General features: G+C 54.6%; 2 protein-coding genes across 5 annotated transcripts in view; both read left to right on the plus strand.

The window, feature by feature from the left end:
* MTMR14 (myotubularin related protein 14) overlaps window positions 1-12,287 on the plus strand; it is a 32,631-nt gene extending 20,344 nt beyond the window's left edge. For 2 of the 3 annotated variants that reach the window (XM_027700482.1, XM_027700481.1), the window contains exons 17-19: window positions 1,696-1,872; window positions 8,569-8,724; window positions 11,923-12,287. In XM_027700482.1, the coding sequence (XP_027556283.1) occupies window positions 1,696-1,872; window positions 8,569-8,724; window positions 11,923-12,100 (511 nt within the window). In that variant the 3' untranslated portion in view covers window positions 12,101-12,287. The remainder of the gene's footprint in view (window positions 1-1,695; window positions 1,873-8,568; window positions 8,725-11,922) is intronic. The other variant, XM_027700483.1, reaches the window with a different exon arrangement.
* Window positions 12,288-12,771: 484 nt separating this feature from the next.
* CPNE9 (copine family member 9) overlaps window positions 12,772-14,964 on the plus strand; it is a 6,940-nt gene continuing 4,747 nt past the window's right edge. For both annotated transcript variants that reach the window (XM_027700485.1, XM_027700486.1), the window contains exons 1-4: window positions 12,772-12,876; window positions 14,379-14,419; window positions 14,499-14,545; window positions 14,750-14,853. In XM_027700485.1, coding sequence (XP_027556286.1) covers window positions 12,800-12,876; window positions 14,379-14,419; window positions 14,499-14,545; window positions 14,750-14,853 — 269 coding nt within the window. In that variant the 5' untranslated portion in view covers window positions 12,772-12,799. The remainder of the gene's footprint in view (window positions 12,877-14,378; window positions 14,420-14,498; window positions 14,546-14,749; window positions 14,854-14,964) is intronic.

Here is a 14,964-nt window from a genome sequence, read left to right on the forward strand (position 1 = left end):
ACTGTTTGCCAAAGGAGCACAGCATCCTCCAACACACAGGACCTACCTATCCACAGCAAAGTGACTGCAGCAAGTAGAGGACAACTTTCCACTTGCAGTGCTGCAGGGTAGCAAAATGGAAACATTTATGTTGCTCTGAGTGCTCAGGACATACAGACTCGACTGTGCTGCACAGTACTTAAGCATGATTTTCACAATATATGAAGCGACCAGAGCATGCTGGAAGAGATCTGTTGCACTCATGTGGATCAGGGCTTGATTTTGTGCTGTGTTTTCTAACTCTGGTTTGCATTCATTTCTGTGGGAGACATCAGGCTGTGTTGCGTTTGCTGCTCCATGGGGAATTTGGTCTGTGCTGTGGGGCAAGAGCTTGGGAAGGGGGAAGGTTGTGAGCCTTGCCATGAGTGCTCACTGGGGGGACTGGTAACAGGTGTCTTGCTGCAGGCTGTTGTAGCTGTGTAGCCTGGAGAATATGTAGGGCTGGAAGAGCTGGGCTGTGCAGAGCATGAGTAGGGAGAGGAGGGGATATGCTCTGTTGAGTTGTCCTGAAAACAGGTGCCCTCAAGGTCTCTGTGCAGGGAGAGACATTTTGATTTTTAGCTATACAAACCTGTTTCATCAGGCTGTGCTTGGAGATGTTGGCAGCTATGATAACATGAGATGAATAAAGCTTGAGAGAGGCTGTGGTGTGATGTTTGAGGGTGGACACCCTTCAAGAAATGAAGGGAAGATATTGCACTTTCCACTGTACAATGAGCCTGTCTTTAGCTGCACTTGCTGACAGTGCTCAAGATCTCAGTCGAAGCTGTGAGATGCCCTTCCATTTTTCAGAAAGAATAACATCTTTTCTCCTTGAGTTCATTTGCTTTAGACTTTTCTTTTTTACTTGCGTACATAGGAAGGTCCAATTCAGTGTGTTCTTAGAAGGAGAAATATTCTTGGGACTCTTCCAGAAAGAAAACAAACAACTGATGTAAGAAAGAAAATCTTCTGAACACAGAGTAGCACTGATGTGAATTAGTCACAAACGTGTGCCTGTTTGACATGTAGCTGGATTGTTCTGTGAGCTAAGGCCCAGTGCAGCAGTGAACAGTGAATCATGACCAAGTCTGAATGTGCTGGCTAGGAAAGCAGCCAGAGCAGTTTTGGGCTGTCAGCACAGGCAAGGAGAGGACTGAAGTGCACCTACACATGGAGTGACTGTCAGCTCTGCGCACGTGGCCAGAAGTGTGGTCAGTGATGCCTGAAGGGAATTGCTAAAAGGCAAAACAACCCTGGTGGTGTGTCCTTGTCGCCCTCGGTGCGCACGAACGCCCACCTGGGCTGATACGCTCTGTAGAGCTGGAGCAGATTGAAATGGTCTTTCCCCGCTGGGAGGCCCCTTGCTTGAGGCATTTTTACCGCTAGACTAAACAAAGAAATCGCTGTGTGTGTGTGGGCTGATGCATTCTCCCATCTCTGATTTCCAGGTCACGTGGATGGTGATCTATAAAAGAATGGGCTAAGATGGGTTGAGCTCAGTGTACCCCCCTCACTGAGCGGGGTGACTCATGGTTCCTTGGGAGGGAGGAGGGCGGGTCCAGTGGGAACAAGAACCAGTAGCTGCTGGGGTAAAATCCAGCCTGTGGTAGAAAGGCTTCCTAGCTGGAGTACATAGAAAAGCCAGCTTTCTCACCCATGTCCTCCACCCCACAGGAGGAAAAGCTGTGCGTCGTCACCACAGGCTGTGCTCTGGAGCAGGGCACAGCAGTCTGAAGACAGGTTGCCTTCTACAGGGGTGGTTGAAGTCAAGTCCTCCAGCTCCTCCTCATCAACCCATTCTGATAACTTCCTGAGGATTGGAAGCAGCCCACTAGAAGTGCCCCGATCCAGGTGAGATGGGACAGAACAGAGCATTTCTCAACAAAATGAGTGTCTCATAAAGGGAGTGCAGAGCTGCACTTGTGTGGCTCTGGGAACACTGGAGCACATGTGTTTGTATCTACAAACAAGCCTCAGGAGGCCTGTTCCTCTCTATCCTGGCCTTGTCTGGTTTGCTGGCCATTAAGTACAGACGCTCCTGCCTCAGCCCCTGGAGGAGTGAGGAGCTGTGCCAGTAACAGCCAGCTGTCTGTTCTGCCTGTCCTCAGCGCATGCCTCAACTCCATGAGCTCTGGCATCTCTGCATCCTGCATGCTTGGAGCTCACAGCACTTTCTCTAAAGCACTCATTGGGGTTTGAAATGGCTGTGGCGTTTGGGGAAGGAAGCTTTTCAAACCAAGCAGACCTCACTCTGCATCTAACCTGTCCCTCTTTCCACCTGCTAACCCTCCTGACACTGCAGGTTGAAAAAAACTCTGGGTGCTGGTGGCAAGCAGAGGTAGGAGTCTGCTGGGAGCAAGCTGTGAGTGCCGTGCTGGTGCAAAGGATTCCGCATGGAAGGCTGTGTGTTCCTGCTGGGCAGCTGGGGAATGGGGACCCTGGACCTGAGCCTAATCTTATGCCGTAACAAAGGATATTCTGGCACCCTTCTGGAGACTGATGCTGCGATAGGGCAGAGTCGAGCAGTGAGCTAGGCTAGGGAAGAAAGAGCAGAGCCTGTGGAGCAAACACCATGTGTTTAGGCCAACAGGGAATAAAGAGGCTCTTAGATAAGAGGTTGCTGTTAACAGCATCAAATGCCTGTGTAGTCTCTGCAGGTTTTCAGATGAGTCTTTTTCTAGTGATTCCGAAACAGCCACCAGCCAAATTTTAGGGCTTTCTCGTCATATGAAAAATAAAGTGACAAACAAGCACTGAAAATTTATGAGACTTTCTTAACTAGTTTCTTGATTTCAGAGGAAAACCAGTGTCTGACAGTTTTCATAAATGATGCTAACTGTTCTCCCCGGGGAAAGACATTAATAAGGAGGGGTTTGAGTTATGCTGGGGTCCACCTCTGCATTCTCTGTAAGATAAAGTGAATCTCCCAGGAATGGCATAAAATACTGGAGACAAAACAGCTCATCTTGGGAGCTGCTTTGTTCACGATGGTAGTGCCGCAGTTCCTGTGTGTGGTCTCATGCCATTTCCAAGGCCCTGTTCAGGGCTGATGACAAGCTTGCAGCAGTGCTCTGGAAGAAGCAGTTTATGATGCTTCAGCCAGATTCTGCTCTGAAAGAGCAAAGAGGAGAAACAGAGGAGGCAGAAGAGCACCAGGAGAAGAGTTAGAGTTGCCTTGTGAGACACTGACACAGGTTGCACTTTTTGGGGCATGAGCATGGTTATGTTTTCTCCAGAGCCAGAGACTCTCTTACTCCACTTGGCTTGGTCTCCCTGCTTGGACTATGTTAGTCTGAATTAGTCTGGTGAGCTCCATGCAGGTAATGGATATCACAGTACCTTCAGTCACCATTCTCCACCCCTCCAAGAAAAGAATGAGTTCCATTTTGGGTGGAGAAGGAGTGTATCTGTGATAGAAGAGGTAAATTCTGTCCCTTCACCTCCTGAAAAATGGTGGGACTAAGATGGAAAAGCAGGAGCACAGAGATTGATCAGGATGCCAAAAATACCTTTATCCCTGCAGTGCTGCTCGCACTTAACACCCAAGGCTCTTAAGATGAAGAAACTACTGTATTTGACTTCCTGATCCTCTGTTTGTGTGGCCATAGCAACAAACCACTTTTCTCAACTGCTGCTGCAGTGGTTAGAATGGTTGCTTGTAAAATGCCAGCAGGCATCCTTCAGGTAGTTTGGGTCAACAGCCCAGTTCAGGTGCTGGCAAGCAGGGGAGCTCTGGAGGGAACAGGAAGGCAGGAAAGGTGAGCAGGGCCTGGGAGGGGAACTGGGCTGTTCTAAAAGAAGGGGTCACAAATGCCCCACTCCTGACCAGGATGGCCTCACAGTTAACAGGCTGCTGCTGCTGCTGTCACCTCACCAGCCCATCTTGTGGATTCTTCTCTGATCCTGGGTACCTTTAAATCCCAGGATGGTTCTTGTTAGGCAAAACAATACAAAGGCAAATTCCTGACAATCTTTCTGTTTTTTTCCAATGCGATGGTAAGATCACATCTGCTGAGGACAAACGTGCAGGAAGATAATATGCAGTCTATTTGCAGAGTAGGACAAGGTGCTGCTAGTTCTACAGAGAGAGAGCTCTGAGTATGGTAGACAGCTTGCCTTGAATCAAACCCCTTGCATGCGAGGGGGTAACAGCTTGCAAACCATGTCCTCTGTTTGCATTTGACGCGGTCTAAGTGTCCCATGACACTGCAGAAAAATCTGTATCTGTGTCAGGGATTTAGCGTGTGTGTACATGGCACTAATGTGGATTAGCAGCTGGATAATCTTTGGTTGAATGTGCTTTTGCTAAGTCAATTAAACAAAACCCAAAGTCCTGTGATCTGGAGAGTCAAGATTTGCAGGAGTTAAATCGCAGAGGATCTGCTTTGACCAACAGCCACAGAGAACTCCCTTATTTTACTTAAGGGCTGCAGATGGCTCAGCTGTGGGTCTGGAAGTCCAGTGAGAACAGAACCAGAGAGAGAAGCTGCTGCCCCTCGACTTTGGGTGTTTTGTTAGTAGTGAGAAGACTGCGTGAGCACTGTGTGTCTTGTTCCTTCCAGCCACCTTGCTCAGAAGGTTTATCTGTGATGTGACAGCTTGGGATAGTAACCACAGCAGGAGAGGAATTGTTTACAGGAATGTTTTCAGTAATTATTGCACAACTGTGCCACAAAATGGGCTTGCCGGCTGGCACATGACGTTCTGCAATCAGAAATGGTTGTGCTCGCAGAGGACGGGCTGCTCGGGCGCTATCAGCCTGTAGATAACTGCCTGGGATTCAGCCAGGGCTCTCAGTACTTGGCAGAGAGCCACACTCCTTGCCAGCATTTCCCACGCAAAGGTGGGAAGGGCTGCCCTTTACTCCAGGTTGCCACAGTCTGCCTGTGCATGCAGAACCTACTTAACGCTTCGGTTTGAGGCACACAACATATGCTGGCAAATGAGCTGCTTCCCAAATAGTCCTAGGTGTGTAGAAGTACGTCAGGTGAGCGGGGGCAGCACGGGGCAGGATGGGAGCCTAGCTGTTGGCACTTGGCACCCATCTCAGTGACGTATTAAGAAAGAGAAGGATCCCTGAATGTTGCTCTGCCTCTGGTGTTGGCTCTCCTCTGGCAGGCGAGTGTCCACGTGCTCTGAAATGCTCTGCCTTGTGCAGCATGTTGCATGGGAAGCACTGACCTAATTAAAAGGAACCGTTGCAGGCTAGGAGCTGCCAGTTTATGGCCTGCGAGAGGTCCTTCCTTGTGTGAAGGAACAGCTTGCAGCTCATCTCTGTTTTGCTAATTTAATTTTGTTAATCTTGCACTTTTGAGGGAGTTTCTTCCCACTCATGGACCTGAAGAGGTGGGTGTGTGAAGCTCACTTTGATTCTTTTTCTGTCTGCCATTAGATGTCTGTGGCAGAGACAGTGACTTGAAGACTTGCTGTATCTCATCTCCTCCTGACATCCATGTCAGCCTTGCTGTCATTGTCCTGCTGCTTCCCCAGACCCTCCATGCTGCCCTCACATCTAGACAGCCTCTGCCATGGCTGTCAAATGTTGCAAACGTATTGTTCTTACAGACCTGGGGTCTGGTCCTGGTGTCCCAGCAGCTCCAGTTTGCTCCAAGGGCCTCTGCAGCGAGACTTTCCAAGGAGCCTTCAGGGTAGAAATAACAGGAAGACTTTCCCCTCTAGCATTGACTGAGATGCAGTCACCCCAGAAATCTGGTCTTGGTCTCAGGCCAAGCTCAGCTTTTAAGAAGCCCTGCTGCCCTTGCAGTGCAAACACAAGATTTCCCATGCCCTGCCTTCTCAGCCTTGGCCTCTGCTGTCTCTCAAGGCTGTTCAAGATGCTTGTTGATTGTGACACTTCCTCAGGAGCCTCCCTGGAGAAGACTTTGGGAATAAAGGGGAAAGTCTGCCACGATATCTTATCTCTGCTGGCTAGGCTCAGATGTCTATGCCGGGAGAGAGGTGACCTGGACTCATTGCAGAGTCAATCAGTTTATTCATTTAATTGACAAGTGTTTATTCTGCTGCCTGGAAGCAAGACAAGGAATTGGCTGCCTTGAACTCCTAGACCCCAGTGTTGTTAGGTTAGATGTAACCTTACTAAGCTTGCACAGCTGCTTGACAGGGTTGGGGACCCCAGCAAGGGCTGGAGGGCCAGAGAGTCACTGAGAGTCAGTGTTGTGGGAGGTATGTGATGCTTTTATCAGCCTGTTCAAGACAGGATTCAAGAGACGACTTGATCCACCTCCAAGATGTGGTGTAAGATCAGTCTAATCTTAGCTGACAACCATGGAAGGTGACCAGCAGCTGGAAGCTGAGACCACACACCCAAACCAGGAAACAATTTTCTGTTCACCTTCCTTAGCACAGAGTTACCTGACTGGTGTGGTTGTTGATATTGAGCAGAGGGACACTTTTACTGCCCCTACTGCCCTCGATCATGACTTCCCGTGTGGGCACAGTCTCCTGGGCAGGCTCTGGATACTATTCTCCCTTTGCAAGAGCTGCAGAGCTCTGCTCAGTTCTTTTCACCTTCATCTGGAGCTCCTGCTGTAGCCCAGGCCCTCCTCTGCCATTCAGACTCGCTCCCTCCAGAACCTTTGTTTCTGCCTGGCTACAAACCTGTCCTCTGTTCAGCGCTCATTACTTTTCCAGCAGAATCCTGTCCCTGCCTACTTTCAGCTGAGCCCATTGCCTCTAGACTTCACTGCTTTACCTCAATTTCTTGTCACTGCGTGTGACATTCCCATTTTTCGTTGTCTGGCTGTGCTGTGCTGTACTGTCAGGGAGGTGACATCCTCCTCTTCCCTCTGCACTGAGGCAGTATTCCTCTGTGCTTCTGCCTGGCTTCCTGCACTGTTCTCAGCATGGCACTGTACTCTTGGCCCAAATGCTCTGCCTGCTCTCCTTCACACTGACTTCCTCCACTTTATCTTCTAAAGGCAGGGAGAGGTGTAGATATCACTGAAGAGCTGCTTACAAATTCCTTGCTTTCCAGGGAAGGTTATCCCTGTCTGATTCCTACAAGGTCTTTCTAAGGGTATATGCTGCACTTTTGATTTCAGTGAAGTGCCCTTGTTCTTACTTTGGCATTATGTGCCCCAGGAAAGACACCTTTTTGCAAGAAGGGGTTCTCCTAGTACTCTGACCCTCACTCCTTGGTTCACTGAGCAGCCAAAGAACAAGAACAGGTGAAGCTTTGTCCTTCCTGATTTCTGCTGTGATGCCCTTCTGGAGCCTGAGCTGCCAGACAGGGGTGTTACCCCCAGACTGCAGCTGTGATGGGAAGCTGACATGCAGGGAGCTGTGTGACTCCCCTTCTGTGCTTGCACAGCCAGGTTAGGACCGTATTTCAGACTGCTCAAACTTGGCTGTACTGGTCAGACTAGTTAAATGGCAGGCCTGGAATTAGATCGAGGTTGCAAATAGGTTTCCTGCTGTGCATCTCTTCCCACCATTGCCTTCCAGTCTTGCTCAGGTCCTTCTTGCTGTGGGAGATCCTGTCTTCCTGGCTGTTCTCCTGGTCCCTTGGGGAGCAGCTGCAGTGCGCCACTGCTATTCTTAGCTGTGAAGACAGCGTGCAAGTACCTGGCCCAGCAGAGCTGGAGCTGGTGCACTTCTCTCTGCCCAGCAGAACTCAGATAAATTATCCAGAAGATCTTGGTAGTGTGTAATTGAGCAGCTCTGCCACAGGCTGTGCTTCCAGCTATGTACACTCTGCTGTGCAGCAAGGCACAGTAATTGCTTGCTCCCTTGGAAGCCAAGAGCTCTGGGTTTGTCTCAAGTGATTGTGCCCTCTTCTCCGAGATTTTGGAGGGACGCCTCAGATTTACTTACCGTGTTTCATGCTTCCTTCTTTCCTGGTGGGAGGTTGCATACCTCAAACAATTATTCTCCCTTGGCTATTTATCCTGTCTTAAAGATGTTTTGTCACCTCGTTTCTGGCACAGTCCTTTCTTCTAACATAAGAATAAAAAGGTCAGGTGCTGGAGGGAGGTGCCCTGGGGGTGTCTTGAGCGTTGCTCTGTTCAGATTTGGTGGGAATGCCTCAAGGGAGATCTACTTTCTAACTGCTGCTGGTACAAGGATCTCTAAGTCTTTCTCAGCACTAACCAAGTCACAACCTTCACTCACTGTTCTGCCCTGGGATGTGCTAACAGCTACAACAAGCAACAGGAGAATGCCCCTTCTACAGCGCAACATCCACATCTCTGAGGGATTCAGGGCAAGACATGCTGTTGCATCTCACTAATGGGTTTCTCAGTTCTGCATGGCCATCTGCTTCTTGCTGGCTCTCTCCTGTCCGGCTCCTGTTGTGCTCCTGCTGCTTTGTCGGCCCCAGTCAGCTTGGCTCTGTCCTTGCTTTCAAAGGAAAAGCTTGGCCTGGGGCCCAGCCAGAGCTGCATGTTGCACCCTGGTCCCCGAGTGTCAACGCTGCTGGCACAGGCGCTGCTGGACGTCTGCCCGGCAGGTCCCTGGCACCAGCGCCCGTGAAAGGCATGTGGCTGATGACCTGACTGATCGTGCCATCTCCCTCTCTCTCTGCCCCAGATCGGCGGACCATTCTCTGCCCGGATCTTCCGTTTCCACAGACTTTGGCAGCTGGCAGATGGTGACAGGGTGTGGCAGTATTCGGGAACAGGCAATCCTGAGTGCAGACGCCTCTCTCCCTTGCAGCTTCCCGGATGAGTTCCCTAGCACTTGCCTGTAAGTGTCTCAAATGCAGGACCTTTCCTTGGGTCTCTTGGCTGGCTGCGAGCACTGGAACTTTATCACCCTGGCACTTTCAGAGAAGCCTGGGAGCCCATAACAACCTGTTCCGTCTTCTCTGCCTTGATGTTTTCCATCTGCAAACTCAGTCCCTGAGCACTCTTTACTTATGCTGAACACAGAAAGAAGCTGGTACTTTCTCTGCCTAATGATGGGGGAGCACTTTGCCTTCTGTAGGAAGAAGAGGCTTTTCTGTCTTCCCCGAAGATGCTGAATTTGGGCATAATAGAGTGCATTCGAGGATGCATGTTTGTCAGGACAGGACTGGTAACCCAGATTTTCTTGCTTTTTTGGATTTTGCTCACCTACATCTCCCCACTGGGGTCAGATCCTTGCTGCTGTAAGAGAAGGCCTTTCCTTCTGTAACTCTGATTTTGTCTGGCCTTGCACAGCATCATTTGCAGGTGCTGCATCTGGCCAGTGCAGAGCCACAGGGACCCTGCATCCTGCCACATCCTGCCATGTAAAATGGCTGTGAGGCAAATGTTCCTCCCCAAATAGAAAGCCACCTCTGGATGCTTGAAAGGCTGGAGATGTGCTTTAATTGCTGTTAGAGGAGAACCTTGGCTTGTGCCTTCAGGCTGCAAACTCTCCATCAAGAAGCTGAAATGGCAGATCAGGGGCTGCTGCTAGCAAGCAGTGCGAGAGCTGTGCTGCCAGATGCTCAGCCCCTGACCGAGATCTGTGTACGTGCTTTGGAGGCAGAGGGCAAGCGACATGAAACCCAACATCTCCTGTGAGACAGGCTGGCTATCTCGTGTGGCTGCATGCTGTGCTGCTGAACAGAACAGAGCAGAGCAGTTACGGTGCCCTCAAGTTACGGTGAAGCTACAAGACCTATGAATTGACAGATCAAAAAATCACAAGAGATGTCGGACATGGCCTGGCTGGCATTTGCACTCCTCCTTTCCTGAGGACATGCTGAGCTGCTCCTCCAGTTGTTTGAAGATGGGCAAGGGAGCAGAAGGGACTGAAGGATGGGCATCTGAATAGTGACTACTTTACTGTGCCCCAAACTTGGCTGTGCTTGGTTGCTGAACACCAACAAGTTGTTACTGCCCTTGGAATTGGATCCAACATCAGAATGGGGAATTCAGTAGAGAAACGTGAATCAAAGTTGAGAGGCCTTAGGCTTATGCACTTTGGAGGGTGGCTGCTTGGGGAAGTGGGTTCAAAGGAAGGGGAACAGTGGTGGTGCTTCTCCTGTGGGTGCTCTGCCCCTTCAGCTGTTCACTAGAGCAGTGGGGTGCTTGGGGTCTGGGGACCACTCAGCTGCGGGTGCTGGAACCAGCCACCATGTGGAAGGGATGAATTCCCAGGGATGTTGTGTTGAGCTTAACCTGAGGCCTCCACCCTCCTTCTGCTCTGCATCAGCCCTGTTTGCTCAGGACCCCATTGTGGTTTTATCCCATTTTTTCTCAGCCTGGCACAGTTGATTTTTTTAAAAATTCCATTTAAGTTCTCACTTTGCATCTCCACTGGCAGCAGCTCGATGAAGGTACGCTTTTCACAGCCTACTTCTTGTGCTTGTGTGGGGCTTGTCAGGGCTTACTTCGAGCTGGGGCTTTGACAGCCTCCTCTCATGCTGCACCCCAAGCTGCAGGCAAGCGGGCAGGCTGTAGGAAGTGTAGCGGGGCAGAGTGCTGTGGATTTGGCAAGGAAGCGCGACCTGCCTCCGCAGGGAACTGCTCGGGGTGAAGTGGTGCAGCTGGGTCTGCAGGGCTTGGTGTGGAGCAGTGGCCGGCTGCTTGACCCGGTGCCTTGGAGCATCTTACTCCGTGAAAGAAACCCAAAAATCCAAACACAAAATCTGCCCTGTAAAGAAGTGTGAGAGCCACAAGCCACGGGACCTAACTGCTGCACACCCTCGCTTACCTCTGCACATGACATCTAAGATCACTGCACTCGGGTGCAAGTAAGTCCTGTCTTCGTGGAGCTTATTTTTAATGCTAGCAGGTTTTCAAGTTCCACGTCCTAATTAGGTTGCCAAAAAGCATCTTTTTAATGTGTTTAGATATGTTGTTGCCTTTTTTTTGCCCTCTGGCTTCTCTTTATTATCAGACACAGTAAACAGCGGCCTGGTTGGCTGCCTCAGCATCGCTTGCTGTTTATAGGCCTCCCACCATATCCTCTTGCTGCTGTTTCCGGACCGAAGCTGTTGGCTGTGGGTGGTTAACACTTCCATTCAGATGAGCTGTGCCAATTTATAGCCAGCCCAGGCGCTGGAGAGATTAAAGAGAATTTTTTATGGGGAAGGTTCGCGCTGTGCCCTTGGAGTGACCTTTGAGGAATGTCTTAATCTCTCTGGGAACCACTGGCATGTCGCAGAGGCACCACAGCAAGGACTGTTTTAGGCCAGAGTGCTTGGAACAGCTGCCTCTGAGCCCCAGCCTTGCTTTCCCCTGCTCCCTCAGCTGAAATTTCGCCTTCCCTCTGCTGTCTTCCCCTTACCCCTAACCAGGTGTGTGGATTAGCTGGAGAGGAGAACAGGTCCCGTGGGAAGCCATGCCCTACTCTGCTCCTGCTTGCCAAGAGCAGCCGTGCGAGGGAGTAGAAGTAAAGCGTCGCTCAGGTCTTCTCTTCTTATGGCTGGAGCATTCCTTGGGGCTTTTGTCACCTTGTCTGCTCCCTCTCGGCCCCCCTTCCCCAAAGCTGTCTGTGCTGAAACAAGCATGAGAGACAGAGGCTGGTGGCAGTGAGGGATGGTTACAAGTAGGTTGGAAGCAACTGTCCAAGCATGGCACATGTGGACAGGCTCCATCTGGGAACATTGGCGCAGGGGCTGACGTCACCACCCACTTGGCCAAAGCACCACTTTGTGTACGAACTGCGGCCTTGTGAGCACCATGGTGGTGAGAGAAACTGGGGAGGGGGTGTGTGTGAAGGAGGAGACCTGGGGGGAGCAGGAGGCTGTGAGCAGCTCCATGGCTTGCATGAGGGGGCAGTGGGACCAGCTGCTGTAGACGGAGCTTTTTGGGGCTGGCACAGCCTCAGCCACTGCAGCCAGTTGAGCATCACAGACCTACTGGCACTGTGGACAGAGACCCAGCCCTGCTGCCAGCCCTATGTCAGGAGTGAGAGCTGGGAAGCAGGGAGGGATGGCTGCAATCACTGACCTCCCCTTCTCTCTCCTAGGCTGGTGTCGGCAAGCGACCGTGAGTCCCGGCTGGAAGAAGTGCGTTCTGCCTTTCTGGCCAGCTACAGCCGGACCATCGGCCTGAAGGCCGTGCCCCCCAGCCCCTCAGGGGCCATCGGTGGCCTTCTCGAGCAATTTGCAAGGGGCGTGGGACTGAGAGGCAGCAGCACCCTCTGAACACAGCGTTCCCCGACCACTGCCTGGAAAACCGGGACTGGCGAGTCCCCCCACAGAGTCCTGGGACCCCCTTCTCGGTGCGGGCACCTGCTGCACCCAGTGCCCGCCGCCGGACCCCCCGGCCTGGGGCTGGGGGGGTGCGGAGGCTTCGGCGACTCTCTGCAGTAAATGACCGAGCTGTGCCCTCTCCTGCCTCCTCTCTGGGCTGCGGGTGGCCGGGTGGGGGGCGGCGTGGGGGGAGCCGCTCTGCCGGGGGCGCTGCTCACTCTAAATAGCCCGGCCCACGCTCCGGAGCGGCGGCACCGAAATAACGCCGAGCCGGGACCGGGAGGGCGGGATGGGGGCTGAGCCTCCTCTGCCCCGGACTGGAGAGCAGAGCTGAGGCCGCAGCCCCGGGCGGGAGGTCCCGGGGGAGCCGGGCCGGCAGTTGGGGCTGAGCCGCCCCCGGTGCCCGGGGGGGCGGTGCCGGCGGGAGAGGACCGTCGTGCCCAAGATGTGCTGTGCCTGTGCCGAGCCGCCCCGTGCCCGTGCCATTCCTCTGCGGAGCCGTGCCCGAGCCGAGCCGTTCCCGAGCTGTGCCCGTGTCTGTGCCGTGCTCGAGCCGTGCCGAGCCGTGCCCGTGCCGTACCCGCCCCCGGGCGCGCCTCCTCGGCGGCGCGGGAGGAGGCGGCGCGGAGCATCGGCGGCGTCCGGGCGGGGATGGCGGCTCCGGGAGCGCTGGAGCCGGCGACCGGCAGCGTGCCTGGCACCAAGGTGGAGCTCACCGTGTCCTGCCGGTGAGCCTGGAGCGGGGCAGGGGAGCGGGCGGGCGGAGGCTGGTCTCTGGACAGGAGTGGGTGCAAAACGCACCGGGATGCGCTGCGTGGCTGCTCGCCGCGTCCCGCTACCCGCAGGTCAGCCCCTGGCTCCGGGGGCTGCGGGCTGCGGGTCGTGCTCGCTCTCCGGGTAGCTCTCGGTGCCACAGTGTGTGCCCAGCGCTCCTCTGCCCTGCTGCCACACGTGGGGACAGGTCCCATCCCCTTCGCGGGGGTCCCGGTGGATGCTGGCACTGGGCACGGCTGCGTGGAGCGACCTGCTGCCCTCACCCGGAGCAGGGGCGCGGGACGGCCCCGCTCGGGGCGATGTTTGTGGGACCTGGGTGATGCCGGCGGGGCACAGGGTGCCGGCGCTGGCTGCGAGCTGCTGCCCGGCTCTGCCCGACTCGGCGAGCCCGGTGCAAGGCAACGGAACCGGGAGCGGGGCAGGCTTGGCGATGGCGGGACGAGGGCTGCGGGAGAGGGGCTGCTCGGTGCCCCGGCTCCTGGTCGGGGTCCGTGGGGCAAGCGGCCGTGGCTGAGCCGATCTGCCAGCGGCTAAATATAGCCGGAGGCACCGCTGCCCGCGGCCGGGGGTCCTGCCCGCAGGAATCGGCACCAGCAGCCTCCTGGGCGGCTCCTGTGGCACAGAGCGCCCTGCCCGGGTGGGCACTTCTAGCACATCCTGCAAACTCTGGGCCGGGCCAGGGGCTGCCCTACCCTCTCCCTGCGGCTGAGCCCCGGCCCCCGCTGCCAGCCCCACGGACAGCAGGCAGAGGGGCTGCAGGGACGGGGGACGGGGCAGCTCCGGGCAGGGACCGGGGATCGCACCTAGAGACAGCCCAGGGCAGGGGCAGCCTTCGGCTTCGCAGCCCCACGGCTCAGCCCTGTGCAGGGTGGGGTCTCTCTCCTGCGCGCTGGGGCCAGGGGAGCTGGCTTAGCCGGCAATCCCTGGCCGTGCCCCCACCCTGTGCTGGCACCTCCGGGGTGCGGGAAGTATCCCAGCAGAGCCGGTCGCAACCCCCGGCACTTTCCGGCGTCACACCGTGCACAGGACGACGATCAATCGCTCTGCCGGTAGCTGTGTCGGGGGGTGCCCTCCGGCTGCCCGACCCCTGCTCCAAGTGCCTCCTTTTTTCTCACTTCTTCACCCCGCCATTAGCCACGCTCCTGCTGCCGGGGCGCGGCGGGCACTCAGCCGGCGCCGGCGGCACCGGGGAAGGTTTCATCCTGTAAATGGGTTCCCTGTCATGTTCAATCATCATCAGCGCTGGAGACGCTGCTCGCCGCTCGCCCCGCTGTCCCACCGAACCTTGCGGTGGGAGCCAGCGTGTCTCCTTGGAGTGCCGGGGCTCTTAGCCACGGGTGCCAGCACGGCCTTCTGGCATTGTGCTGGCCCATGATCGGGGGGTGGACACGGGGACCCGTTGCGGGGCCGGGTGGGTGGCACTCAGGGTGGCTCACACCTGGCTCTGTTCCCCCAGGAACCTGCTGGACATGGACACCTTCTCCAAGTCTGACCCAGGTGGGTGACAGGGCTGAGCAGGGGGCATGGCATGGCACAGATACGACACAGCAGCCTGGCTCTGCTCCTCTCTCCGCAGTGGTGGTCCTTTTTGTGCAGGGCTCAGGGAGCAGCGAGTGGAAGGAGGTGAGCATGGCCCCTGCTCCTGGCTAATCCCTGGCTGGGTTAAACGGGCCCATATGGCCACCCGTGTCCACGCTAATGATCCTTCCCCGTCCACGCCAATGATCCGGCCCCGCCAGCAGCGCTAATCCCCCACCGGGATTAGCGCCGAGGCAGCTGCAATGGGGAGGGGTCCTGGGGGGGCCATCCTCACCCCTCTCCCTGCAGTTCGGACGCACTGAGGTGATCGACAACACCCTGAACCCCGACTTTGTCCGCAAGTTCGTCCTTGACTACTACTTTGAGGAGAAGCAAAACCTCCGTTTCGATGTGTGAGTAGGGTGGCCGGGGAAGGGCTTGGCTCCACTCAGGGTGTAATAAAGCACCAAGTCAGTGATAAATAAGGATAATAAGTAAGGAAAATAAATAAGGATAATAAATAA

This window comes from Neopelma chrysocephalum, unplaced genomic scaffold, assembly GCF_003984885.1.
Source record: "Neopelma chrysocephalum unplaced genomic scaffold, ASM398488v2 Primary Assembly neopelma1_147, whole genome shotgun sequence".
NCBI lineage: Eukaryota > Metazoa > Chordata > Aves > Passeriformes > Pipridae > Neopelma > Neopelma chrysocephalum.